The 13524-nt window shown below is 36.9% G+C and overlaps 2 protein-coding genes across 2 annotated transcripts; one reads left to right on the plus strand and one right to left on the minus strand.

The window, feature by feature from the left end:
- The first annotated feature begins 736 nt into the window (after positions 1–736).
- LOC114714363 (SNF1-related protein kinase regulatory subunit beta-2-like) lies at positions 737–4298 on the plus strand. The gene is made up of 4 exons (XM_028899094.1): positions 737–1472; positions 2259–2437; positions 2523–2685; positions 3676–4298. The coding sequence occupies exons 1-4, from the start codon at positions 1287–1289 to the stop codon at positions 4000–4002; spliced, it is 855 nt and encodes a 284-aa protein (XP_028754927.1). The 5' UTR covers positions 737–1286; the 3' UTR covers positions 4003–4298.
- Positions 4299–7093: 2795 nt separating this feature from the next.
- On the minus strand, positions 7094–12796 carry LOC114714419 (oligopeptide transporter 3). Its single transcript, XM_028899159.1, has 6 exons — positions 12168–12796; positions 11607–11704; positions 9931–10500; positions 9369–9624; positions 8985–9167; positions 7094–7997 (listed from the first exon to the last, which is right to left on the minus strand). The coding sequence occupies exons 1-6, from the start codon at positions 12672–12674 to the stop codon at positions 7383–7385; spliced, it is 2229 nt and encodes a 742-aa protein (XP_028754992.1). The 5' UTR covers positions 12675–12796; the 3' UTR covers positions 7094–7382.
- Between the last annotated feature and the right edge of the window lie 728 nt (positions 12797–13524).

Genomic DNA, 13524 nt, shown 5'->3' on the forward strand with positions numbered 1-13524 from the left:
ACCCACATTCTAATTCTCATTCTAATTAGTGAAAAATTCATAAACCTATTTCATTTGGAAGAGAAGAAAAAAGATCAAATCTTTCATTTGAAGAAAAAATCATAAAAAATAATTAAACTCACAAGCTCATACTCAACAGACACTTTTAAGTGGCTTCATTATAAATAAGTGCTTTTATATTTTATAATGTGAAATTACTTAAAATAAATTAATCTAAACAAGTACCAGTATGTTCTCTTTTTTGTCACAACCCAAACATCAATAATATTTTTTTATATAAGATTCAAACTTGCAACATCACATTGAAATAGAATGTTTATTTAAATCTGATATTTTTAAGTGTTTATAGGTATTTTTATATAAACAAAAACAAAATTTTGAGATACTTAATTCGTATTTCATAAATTTCATGAATCATAATTAAAAAAATTATTTTTAAAGGCTCCTATAGCTAGTCATTGAATTACCAACCCCAAAGCCAACGTCATGAGCCATAAGGTGCCAATGGTATGACTTGACCAGTTGAACAAGATTTTAAAAAATTCATATTATATGTAAATTATGCACAATTTAGCTTATCTGGTTAGGTTGGACATCGCCGAACTCGAACGCTAATTAGGGAAAAACCCATTTTATTTGAGCCAAAAAAAAAAAAACTCAAGCAGAAACAGAAAATGTCTGGAGTACGAATAAAGTGAGATTTCACATAAAGGTCACAATCCTGAGGAAAACGAAAGGGGGATGATAATAGCGCATCTCCTCTCAGTGGCTTCCTGGGTCCTTCACCGTTGATGGGAAGAACAGAAAGTGGCGGTGTCTGTGTGCAGAGCAAGAGGTAGAGTGAGGAATTGAGGAAGAAAGCAAATAGCATCTGGAACCAAATTAAAGGGCAAAGAGAAAAAGACTCCGTCAATATGATGACGTGACGACCATCCCCACTACGCCCAACATCATTGGGCCACCATTCGATCTTCCAAACTCGTCGGAGAATATCATAATTACCCTACACTTTCTTCTCAGTGATGCTTAAGTGCTTCTTAAAGGAACAAGTTTCGATTTTTCTCTCTTGTAATCCCATATAATTTTTCACAACCAGAAGGGGAAAAAAAAAATTCTCTAGATGGGCATCTGTCGGAATTGGACCCGTATCTGCTGATTTTCCTCTTTCGATTTCTTCAATTCGTAGTGGGTTCTCTCGGGAGAATCGTATCGGAATATTTTATTAGTGGGTTCTTTCAGTTTCTGTTTTCCCCCCCTTTTTATAGCTCTTTGAAGTAGTAATAACGATGGGAAATGTGAATGCGAGAGAAGATGGGAATGGAAGTCCCTCGGGGGCCGAAGAAGAAGGTGGAGGCAGTGGCAGTGTACAGGAGGCCATTTCCGCAACGAATAACGTGTCTTCTGAGTTGATGGGTCAATCGCCCCCCACAAGCCCTAGAGCTACCCAATCTCCATTGATGTTCGCTCCGCAAGTGAGTTTCTTCTCTTTCTACCTGTTGCTGGTTTTTATATCTATTGGGGAAATGGGTGTTTTATAAAATGTTCGCAGGAGATTTAAAAGGTCCCCCCCCCCCCCCCAAGCGAATATCTAAACCCATAATTGAAATCAGATAGGGAGATCAAATAGGTTTTGATTGAATCTAATTCTTTGGAAGATTAAAATGCTTGTCGGAAGGATGGGCTGCGCTTGTTTTACTTCAGATTTTTTTAGCGCCATATGGTGCACACTAGATGTTTGATGCAAGTCCACTAGGTGGAGATGAAACTCTCTCTCTCTCTCTCTCTCACACACACACACACGCATCTCTCACTCGCTCACTCAAATTATTCAGTTTCTTTTTCTCATCTGTTACTCTATAGCCTTAGTTGATATTATGGCAACTTGATATCTGAGAGAGGAAAGCTGATTCATAACGTTGCCATCTGTGATTATGTTCTAGGCAATTAGTTTATCTGGGAACACAATTGAATATTTTGCTGTAAGTGGGTTGGGAAGCAAGTCGATCAGGTTTTTGGGATCACTTCAAAAGGGGCTATATTGACAGCTCTCTAGAATCTTGTCTAACCAATGAGTCACTTGTCCTACCCCCACCCACCTCCACTAACGAGTTGATTGTGGAGATTATTGATTGGGACATTTTGAGGTTTTCTTTTCTTTCTAACGAGTCTGATTCTGAAATTTTTCGCCACATTCCATATGTTCTTGACTGTTATTCTTCTTATACCTGTTTCAAATTTTCTACTTCCCTTATCATTAGGTTCCAGTGGTTCCACTTCAAAGACCTGATGAAATGCAAGCCCCGACTCATTCTTGGATGCAAGCTTCTCCAGCATATGAAGATATATGCAATGAACAAGGAATTCCAACGATGATTACTTGGAGTTATGATGGGAAAGAAGTAGCTGTGGAGGGATCATGGGATAATTGGAAAACAAGGTTTGGAAAAGCTGTAGTCTTATTTATTTGTTTTCAAATTGTAGTATTGATTGTCATTCAGATTCTAATCTTCATTGTTTATCAGAATGCCCATGCAAAGATCCGGGAAAGACTTCACTATAATGAAGGTACTGGCATCTGGTGTTTACCAGTACAGATTCCTAGTTGATGGACAGTGGAGGTATGCTCCTGACCTGCCCTGGGCTCAAGATGATGCTGGCAATGCCTACAACATCTTAGACTTACAGGTACTTTACATATATATATATATATATATATATATATATTGTCTGCACTCAGTTTGACAGTTATCACAGTAAGGAATTCATAGACAATCTTTCAGTTGAGCAGAGTAACGAGGTCTTTTTAATAGCTAAATTATGTTGAGTTGGATCGATTTTCAGACACAATTAGGGCTTTAGGTACAAAATGAATCTTGTACATGGTTATTGTGAATAGCCTGATTATCTTCTAGCGACTTGCCTTTGAATGCACTCTTCTCAAGTCATGCAACAGATTTCTTCTCTTTTTATTATCTCCTACTCTTTGACCAAATTCCTATTCTCTTATGAGCGAGAATATTTTGTTTCTACATACATGGTTTCAACCTCACAAATGTACTCAATTCCATTCATTTTTGAATTGTGAGTGGAGCCGTCAGCCAAGCTGGCAACCTGTTTTTACTATTTGTTCTAAATGCTCACATTGTGTGATAATGCTTATACACTCTTGCAGACTATTTTTCAAACCATGTTATTCGTGACTCTAAGCTGACAGTGAATTTCCCTCTCTAGCAGCTTGATGTCTAATAACAAAGGGGCTATGATGTACTAATATCCCGGCTCAAGCTATAAAGCGAAGCCATAAATTCAGGATGTCTATTAATCTTATAATTTCCCTCCCGTCTGTAAGGAGGGAGGAGTTAATATTGAAGTAATTGAGCTTGCTTTCACCCGTTATATACATGTATTTTTTAATGGGATAAAGAATTTCTCTCTGTAGCTAAGTAGCTGGGAAGTGGCTTTAATTCTTAAATATTCAACTTCAAGTTGTATTTTATGTGAGATTTGGATGCACAGACATGCATAGTGGCTGGCAAAAATTGCAAATCCTAGCCAGGACGATGCTATTGTATATCTTGTTTGGGGAAATTGGATGACTCTGTTATCTTCTTCTGCTGGGAGGAATCGGTACTTAAAATGAAACTGCGAGTGATGGTTCTTTTTAATCATATGCAGGATTATGTTCCTGAAGACATTGGAAGTATTTCTGGTTTTGAACCTCCTCAGTCACCAGAATCAAGTTATAGCAACTTACAACTTGGTTCTGAAGACTATGCAAAGGAGCCACCCTTGGTTCCCCCACACTTGCAAATGACTTTGCTCAATGTGCCTGCTACTAATATGGAAATTCCACCTCCTTTGTCAAGACCTCAACATGTGGTGCTCAACCATCTTTACATGCAGAAGGGAAAGACCAGCCCTTCGGTGGTTGCACTTGGTACGACTCATCGGTTTTTGGCCAAATATGTCACTGTGGTGCTGTACAAGTCTTTGCAGAGGTAAACGTAGATGGCATGGACCATTTAGTCCTCAAAAGCCTTTCGTTAGTTAATGTGTCTGAGTAGGTATAGTAAAGAGATAAATGCTGAAGCTCAGTCATGAAGTCGAGATTGTAGTACATGTAACGGAACTGCTTGACGGCCATTTATCAAACAATCTGGTTCCCGCAAGTAAATTATTTGATGTTTCTCTTTAGGAATTTTGTTTAAATAGAAGGGGAAGTGATAATTTGCTATTATCACATGTAGCTGAAAATAACTTTGGTGAGTTATGCTATTTGAAAGCCCATATTCACTGCATTCACATTTTTTCCCTTGTAGTAAACTATCATTTGAATTCCTAAAAGATGCTTGTTCAATCATTCTAGTCGTTACAAGAATCAAGGTAACTGCTATGATTTGACTCCAGACAAGTCTATGCCGCTTCTGTGATCCATTGAAAAAGCTTAAATAAGAACAAACTGTGGGTGATTTCTTGGGAAATTCATGTGTCATAACTCATACTGTTTATTTCAATGAAACGGGGTGCTTCACCAAAAAAAAAAAGCTTTCTTGGGAAGGTCATTTCCTCTGAGAAAACTGGTATATAAATTTAAGGAGTCTGAAAAAATGTCACATTATGAATGGGTTGAATGTGTTATCAGGTGAATTTTGGAGATAAATTGAAACAGTGCAAGGATGATTGAAAGAAGCGTGTGGGGGGTGGAATCTCGTTCAATTGTGACCCCCACCTTTCTGACACCTAATATAGTATCTGATGCAGCTATGGTGGGGCATGCCAAATGTTTTGGCTTTTAAATCTCGTTGTCAGTTTAATTCTTTGATTCTTTTTTTTTTTAAATCAATTTTTGGTGGCATGCTGCTCTGATTGCTACCTTTTGAAGTGGCAAATTGAGTGTCTGTATTTTCTTGTTATTTGATTCAATCACTCCCAGGAGAAGTTGCTGCTAGACGCAACCCTCCCAAACTCTCAGTCCTTCACAAAAAATTAGAGACGGCGAATTAAAATTCATATACAATCAATACTTCCTCACAAATTTCAAAGTTACCAAACACTTCAAACACCATAGAAGTTATGCAAATTTTGAAGCAAATGAATACTAGAATTCTAAAGAAGTTGTTTATAGGAAGCCCAACAAGATTGGCTACGTTATGTTTGGATTGTCAGCTTTGCATTTTGCTCTGCGAGTGAGGAATAAGCCTAGGTCCAACGTGATGTTAATCAACAATATTCGAATTCCATGCCTCTTCAATGTCTTTCTGTGAGGGCAACTTGTGTGTTATGTGTTTGCCTCCGCGCAGAAAAAGTGAAAAAGAAATGAGAAGTTGACTTCAACTTCGTACGAACAGGTGTCTCTGGTTCTGAGATTGCACGCATTCCTTCAACTTTTGGAACTTGATTCTGCACCGCCCTGCAATTATTCCCTTTTATCAGTCTTTTGAACGGCCACACAAAATTCCTAATATGTGGTCTACTGATTACACGTGAATCAAATTAGTTTTAAATATTTCAAGCAAATTTCCTTGGCAAGAAAAGAAAAATTTCAAGCCCATTGAGTAGAATTTTGAAGAAAAATTACCAGTGGTCCTTTGGTTCAACTATTCATAATTTTCAAAGTGTACTTCCTAATAAAAGGAAAAATAACTTCTCAAGAAATTTATCATATCTTGCTTATTTATTACTACCTCCGGTTCTAATTATAAAATATTGTTTATAATCTGCAAATAAGATCTTATAATTAGGACTAGAGATAGTATTTTTTCTCCCTAAAACATAGGTCTCCTCCGATTAAAAGTAATCATATTTGAGACACTGTCAAATACTAAATGTAAACACATCTCCAGGTGAGGATTCGAATTTTGATTCACGACCAGAAATAATATGTTACTTCTCAAAAGTTAGCTTTATAAGATAAATATATTAATTTTTATAATAATAACTTAAATATCCTTATTTCAAATTTAAGAAGTTTAATTATAAAGGATTTTTTTTTGCCAGAATTATAAAAATACTTTTAGACATTAATATAAAACAATTGGGAAGGACAACGTCCTGATGTTTCGCTTGAAAATTACTTCTCTAGTTCCATGAGAAACTGGGAGACCAACTAATCATTTGTGTCGTGGAGAATTTTACTCTTCCTCCTCACTTCTTCATATCGTGTAGTGTAACCACTAAATTTTGTTGAAGCTTAGTAATCATACATTTGTCACATTATACTTCCTCCATAATAACCCCCTAATAATAATTTTATTTAAATTAATAAAATTAGTAAAAATGATCGGCAAAAAAAATTAGTAAAAATTAATTATTTATTATGAAACATCAAAATTTCTCTCAACGATTTAGAATTTTGATTAATTAATTAGATTTTTTTTTGTTTCGTAAAATAGTTGTTTTATTATATTTGAACGCTATAATTCTTCAACAATCATCAAAGAAAGACACAAAAGGTGAAATAAAGCGCGCATTTACAGAGTTGATATAAATTTTGATGAAGTTTAGTAATCATATGTTTGTCACGTTATACTTCCTCCATAACAAGCCCCTAATTTCAATTAAAAAAATAACAAGTCCCTAATAATAATTTTATATAAATTAACAACATTATTAAAGATAATTATTATTATAAAATATCAAAATTTATCTCAATAAAAATTAGTAGAAAATTTTGATTAATTAATCAGAAAATTGTACAAGATAATAGCTGAGAAAAATTAACGTTTTAGACAAAATATGTTACCCTTCCGGTCCTTAATATAAGACCCATTTAACTAATTTGATTAGATTAAGGAAGTTAAGTAAGTTAGTTAATTATAAAAAATGTGACACATTTTTTTTAAAATACCATAATCATCTTTTTAATATTCATTTTTCTTTTTTACTTGATTATGATTTAGGGAGTATCTGTAAGGGTAATTTACAAAAAAAAATTGATAAATATTAAAAATATATTATTACATACGCGGAAGATATTTATAATACAGACAGGACAAGTGTTTTGTTCTCTCTTTTTCGTTTGGCGAAATAGTTGTTTTATTAGGTTTTTTTTTTTAAACCTGACAGTTGTTTTATTAGATTTGAACGCTATAAAAAGGAAGACACAAAAGGTGAAATAAATTAGAAGCACGCATTTACAGAATTGCTCGGCAAACGGCAATATGCTATATACCCTCCCCAGCCCCCACTATTCTCAAACCATAACCCACTTTAACCCCCCACAGTAATCTACTCTCCTTAATGACGAAAATGAAAAGATCCTATCTTATTAAATTTTCTAATCAAATCCCAGCACACACTCACGACGCTAAGTCATAAAAATCTAACTTTGGTAGAACCCGATAATGGTGGATCCGATTCTCTCATCCCCACTATGGAAGCTATCAGAAAACTGGACAGCCTTCCACTTTAATTCCAGGAGCAGTAGGACAAGAAGCTAGAGGACAATGATCGACGTCACTGCCCCACCACTTTAAGTTATGGCCGGCGTTTTGCAGGGCGAAGAAGAGGAGCACCCCCATGAACGCCGTGCCTGCGTCCAGCGCCGCCGACAGGACGTAGTTGTACTTCTGCCACCACCGTTTGTGGTACTTGAACACGAAGAAGTTGAAGATCATTCCGGTGAGAAGCCAGCTGGCGATGTTGGTGGGAGTGGCCGGCGGCATCCCGGCGAAACCATATGATATGACGGGGATGTTAATGAGGGGAATCCATTTCTTGTCGGGGTAGATTTTGCTGAGAACCCAGACGGGCACAGGGAGGACTGCTCCGATGAGGAATAGCCAGACCAGGTTACGGTACATGCCGCCGGGACCAAACAGCCGCCGGGGTCCGATGAGACCCCATATGACGGAGGCGTCGAAGGTGACTCTGAACTTGGGACATGTCCAGGGACTGTCGTGATGAGCCTTGTCGTCCATGCAAATATCTTGAATGCCATCTAACATCCACCATGCAACTGCTAGGTTCACTATCGCCGAAACCAGTGTACCCACCAACTACCACGCAAGAAATTACATAAACTTCGTATTTTATAACCTAGTATTTTATGATAAACATATGGATTTGTATACTATGAATCTACAAGTCTGGAATGTAAATTCATATCCTACACACTTACTTCAAAACCTTCAATTATGAGGACCCACCTCTGTAAAGGGGCCCCATCTCTCAGTTTTTCTCTTTCTTATCATTTCATTTATGGATATGGATGTAAAGTAGTGATTCTAAAGGTAGAGATTGAGGGAAAAAGTGGGTGGAACTCAATTCATTACACACTTTGAGATCTTTATGCGGAAAAGAAATTTAGAGTGTGTTTGGATGATACCAAACCATGATTTGGATAATAGCTTCTGGAGAATAGATTCTGAAAAAAATAAATTTTATAAAAAAGTGATTCTAAGAAATGAGAGTGTTTGGATAGTTATTATCAGAAACACTTTTTATATGTACAAATTATTAAAAAAAAGCATAAGTTAATATGATAATTACATAAAACATAGATTGTATGATATATTTTAATTTGAAGGAATAAAATTGTTAATAATATATTTTTTACCAATATAATTAATAATACATAAGATAATATAATTAATAAATAATTAATATGTGTATATTTATTTATAAGATATAAGATTAAATATGTTTATAAAAAATTAATTAAAGGGTGTTAAAGTCATATTATTATTGAGATTTATTCTAATAGGTACAATCATACTCTCCAATTTAAGCCAGAAGCAGAATGGATTCACTTCTCTTGAAACCATGGTTTCGACCCAAACCATGGTTTCGACCCAAACCATGGTTTCAGATAATTTGTGCCTGTTTGGATTGTTTTTTTCCCAAACCATGGGTTGGGTCTCCAAACCATGGTTTGGCCTGCTATCCAAACAGGGCCTTAGAAGCTCCAATCTCAAAAACGAATCAGAAATGAAATATATAACTGTATTTTTTTTAGCAAGAAACTGGTGGTTTTGGTGCAGTACCTGCGCAACATACATGGAGCGTGGAGGGATTTTCATGTAGTGTCCAAGTTTGAGGTCTGACAAGAAAGCGAGAGCATGAACAGTGCTGATTCTTCCATAGATTTTGAAGAGCAAGTTTGCAATTGGTTTCCCAGGCAGCACATAACCAATCATGAACTGTGCTATTATGTCATATCCTGGTTGCTGCAACATAACAACCCCCACAAAAAAGCTTAAAACTCAAACCTTAAAAGGTAACATCCTCATAATTCACCCAATGGTTTTATCCTTCGTCGTCAAGTCAAGTTCACTCACATCTGACATATTAACCGAATCTTTCAACGGATATTGGGGATAGGAGCATGGAGACAAATGACAGACAAGTGGGAATGATTAATTGATTACCTGGTTGGTGGTGGCTTGAATAACACCAATAGGGAGGGTGACAATGAAGGCCAAACCAAAAGCAAAGAGCATTCCCCACCAAGGAAGTTGGACATCCTTTTTCCACACAAAAGACATGATAAGGGACAGAACAATGCTGCCAAACAGCAATACGAGGAACCACCACTGAGGCACTTGTTTGTATGCTTTCATCAGCCTCGCATGCACATCCACCTTCACATTACCCATTGCTGACCTACTTTGTCTCAATATGTCACTGCACAAACAAAACCAGTTCAATTTAGTCACACACACATAAGTATGCATCCATCTACACTAAATAGGCCTCATGAGCATTTTTGTTTGGGAAAATCGGCGAAAAGTCCCTATTTAGAAATTATATTGACAAGAAGGACCTGACATGTTTTTATGCACAGAAAGCACATGTACTCTGCAGGATTTCACACACAAAAAGTACTAGTACTCCAATTCATGTCCTTCTCGCCCGTAAAGTTTTCAAGAAGGGACTTTTCACTGATTTTTTCCCTCTTTTTTTGTGCTATAGTTATGCCGCCAAATATACCTGCCGTGAAAGAGTGCGACATGAGTGAGAGTTGCTGTGAATCTTGCAAAACCGGATCCGATAGACAGTGCAAATAGAGGACTAAGGTAGAGCTTGCCATATTTTTTGTAAGCCTCGATATCGAGATCATAATTAGGGGTCAAGATCTTTGTGGTATCGTACTTGAGTCCATCAGATTTGAACAACTGGTTTGAGAATATTGGGAATTTCCTAGCATCAAAAGTGTTGAATTTCCAGTAACAAATAGGAACAATGATGTAGATGAACATGATGAAGCCTATTCCCACATTAACAATGGAAGACCAAGGAGTGACAAGAGGGCTGCCGTGGTAGGCAGAGATCCCAGCCCAGTCAAATGTGAAGGCCCCAATGCCCAGCCCATGGTAGCCTGAACCTACTTGATGGGCCGTGATGTTGTGTGGCCAGGCCCAGCAGACCCAGGAGAAAAAGGTTAAGATGGTGAAGAGATAGCCTGGGAGGGCATAGTACAGAAAGCTAGCTCCCATAGCTATGAGGAAAAACTGCATCCTTGTGAAGCCTTTTGATTTGTTCTCTTTTTCATGGAGTGCCCTGGAAAATGAAGTTACTGATGTTATCAGAAACAAGTTAAAATAACACAAAGAACGACCAAAAACCCTATTTGGTTCCTGACATAATTCAACCTTTTCTGTAGTGTAAATTCTTTGGGAAAAAGGATATTGCGCTTTGCTGATGTAGAAACAGTGACAGCATAATATATGTTATATATAGTTTCAATTTGAGCCTTTTCTTTTTTCAGAGTTATGCCCTCCTGTCAGAGAGTTATTGCACCAATCGGATAGGATAGCTTATGAATGAACCTACAGAATAAAAGCATAAGGAACCTTCCATCCAAAAATGTTCTTTTTTAGCTCCTCACATCCTTTGAATTCATAATCGTGGCATTGCTTCAACCTCGAGAATTTGGAACAGATACAAAACTTTAAATCTATAATGCTTTCATTTAGCAAATCTGAACAACTTCTAATAGACAGGCCAATAATTTAAACTAGTCTCAGTCAAAGTTAGACTAGATTAGATCCAATAATCCTAATCCAAAGTTATCGTCTGGTTCCCTTAACATTTGTTGTATACCATGAAAGTCCTTGCAGCTACATCTCATCAGCACAAGATCATGATTTTATTTTTAATATGAAGCAAAAAAGTTTTAAGTGATTGTCTTCTGAAAAACAAATGCGTATTGTGCAGAAAATGAACATGATGCAAGGAAGGCGAGCGACAACCTGGAAACTAACAGAAGCATCATATGAAATTTAGTGAAATTCATGGGAGTTTTCACATAATCACTCTATCATACTGATTGTTACACAGTAACATGTCGGAAAGTTCCCTCTTTTTCTTTTTTTTCTCTCTCTTAACAGCTGAAACCGTAGGGCAGATAAGAGAAGTTTGCTCCCAGAATTATACTGATATGAAATTCAAAACAGTCTTTTTTTAAAAAAAAAAATTGTTGGTTAACTTACTTTTGGGGAGATTTTTTTTTTTATCTATGAAAGCAGTTCTTTGATTTTTCAAAGCTGTGCGTACCTAAACATCTCTATCATCATGTCGATTAAAAACAAAGACTTCAACTCTTTTAATTATTAACTTGAAGAGTAAAGAAAGATAATAATGAAGCAAGAAAGAGAGGGAGGAACCTAAACAGAGAGACTTGAGCAAGATTTGACGGCCACCACATTTCTACAGGATCAACCAGGTACCTCCTCAGAATCCCAGCCCAGCCATACCCCAACACCTGCAAATCACCAAATCATCAAATAATTAATACACAAATTAAAAAGACAACTTTATTAAAGTAAAACTTTTCGGACAACTAGAAAGCAGATCGATCACAGAATATTTGTTCCAAATTAAAAAAATGAAAAAATTCAGAACTTTATCAAAATAAAATAAACCAAAAGTAAAGACAAACTTCGCAGACATCGGACTCGGAGATTAAATTATTTCTGCATGTTTCGCAATTAGTATAGAATTACGAGAAACGAAGAATTAAAGAAATCGAATTTGTTAAAAGCGCTGGAGAGTAACGTTTATGGAAGAGTCAAGCTTACAGAAATTCACAGATTTTGAGGAGAAACAAGATCTTAGAAAGAACCGATCACTTCGAATCAAATGCGCGCTTAAAATTGCCATAGAGAAAGATTGAACCGAAGCAAATGGAGAAAATGCATTGAACTTTTTCAGCAGAAAGATCTCACCTGGGTGGTCAAGACGATGAAAAGAGCACAGAGGAAGCTGAGGGTCTGTTTATAGTAAGCTTTCATGACAGTAATGGCTCCAATGGAGTAAGCATCGCCTCCTCCGATGGAAACACCACAGTTAGCGAAGATAGTGATAATCACATGCTCTTTGATGTTGAACGGCCCGGGATTCAAGCTGAATCTCCAGCCGAGCAAGTTATATTCCGTGGTGGGAAGAACAGAGGCCATGAACTTTCCGATGGGGAGGACGGCGATTTGCATGAGAATGGCCGAGATGGTGAGGGGCTGAGTACGGAAGGTGAAGAATGTGTTGAGGAAGATGAGGAGGACGCAGGAAGTGATACCCAGAAACCAGGCCCTGAAAGTCATCACCGGAAGGGAAGGGTCGTCTGTCTCCGGCACCACCAGAGCCACCTCCTCCACGGGACAACGCTCGTCGGAGGCGTCGCCGTTGGAGACCTTCTCGGCGTCGGGAAACTTCTGGGAGTCGGGCTTGGACGCCATTGAAGAAACTGTAAAAAGGAGGGGACAAAACAAGAGAGAGAAAGAAAAAGACAGAGCACTCTGATTCTGTTTCAGTCACAGAACGGGTTTCATTTTGGAGTTAGTGAGTGAGTCGTTAGTAAAGAGATAACACAGTAGTACTTGGCGGCAGGGGAATGCAGGTGAGGGGTGCTTATAAAAGGAGTTAGGATTGGCATTTCGGGGCGAAATCTCTTAATTGCCCTCGGGAACCATACTAACATAGAAATTTGAGAGGCTCTGGCCTCCGGCGCGTGTGTACACGCCGTTTGCTTGTGTCGCTTGTGTGTACACCGAGGTGTGTATACATGTTTGTGTTGTACTGACATGTGGGTAGCGTATGTCGCTGTCATGTTTGCGTGTATTTTTACATTTTTTAAAGATTTTTTGAATATTTAAGAATATAATTTGCATTTACTTGTGAGGTTAATGAAATTTTTGGTGTTTATAATTTACCGTCATTTTGATTTTAACCTATGTAATTTCAAATCATAAATTTTAATCTTTCAAATATTTTTCGTTTAAAATATTAGTTCTTATATTTTAATAAGAACCTGCATCATTTTATTTCTTAGAGATCTAAAACCCATGATTTAAAAATATGGGAATCAAAAGTAAAGTAACAACAGATTATGAGATCAAACACTGTATTAATCCTTTTTTTTTTTATTTAAGACACCTATCTTCGGAAAACCGAAATTGTAGTTTATCTATCTATATTTTGACATCTTTTATTCTACATAAATTATATACTCCACATATTTAGTTTGACTTTAGTATATACTTTCCTGGTTTATATAATATACTCCTCCGGTCTTTATTATAAGACCCA

This window comes from Neltuma alba, unplaced genomic scaffold, assembly GCF_004799145.2.
Source record: "Neltuma alba isolate B1F8T4 unplaced genomic scaffold, ASM479914v2 tig00011501_pilon, whole genome shotgun sequence".
Classification (NCBI taxonomy): Eukaryota; Viridiplantae; Streptophyta; class Magnoliopsida; order Fabales; family Fabaceae; genus Neltuma; species Neltuma alba.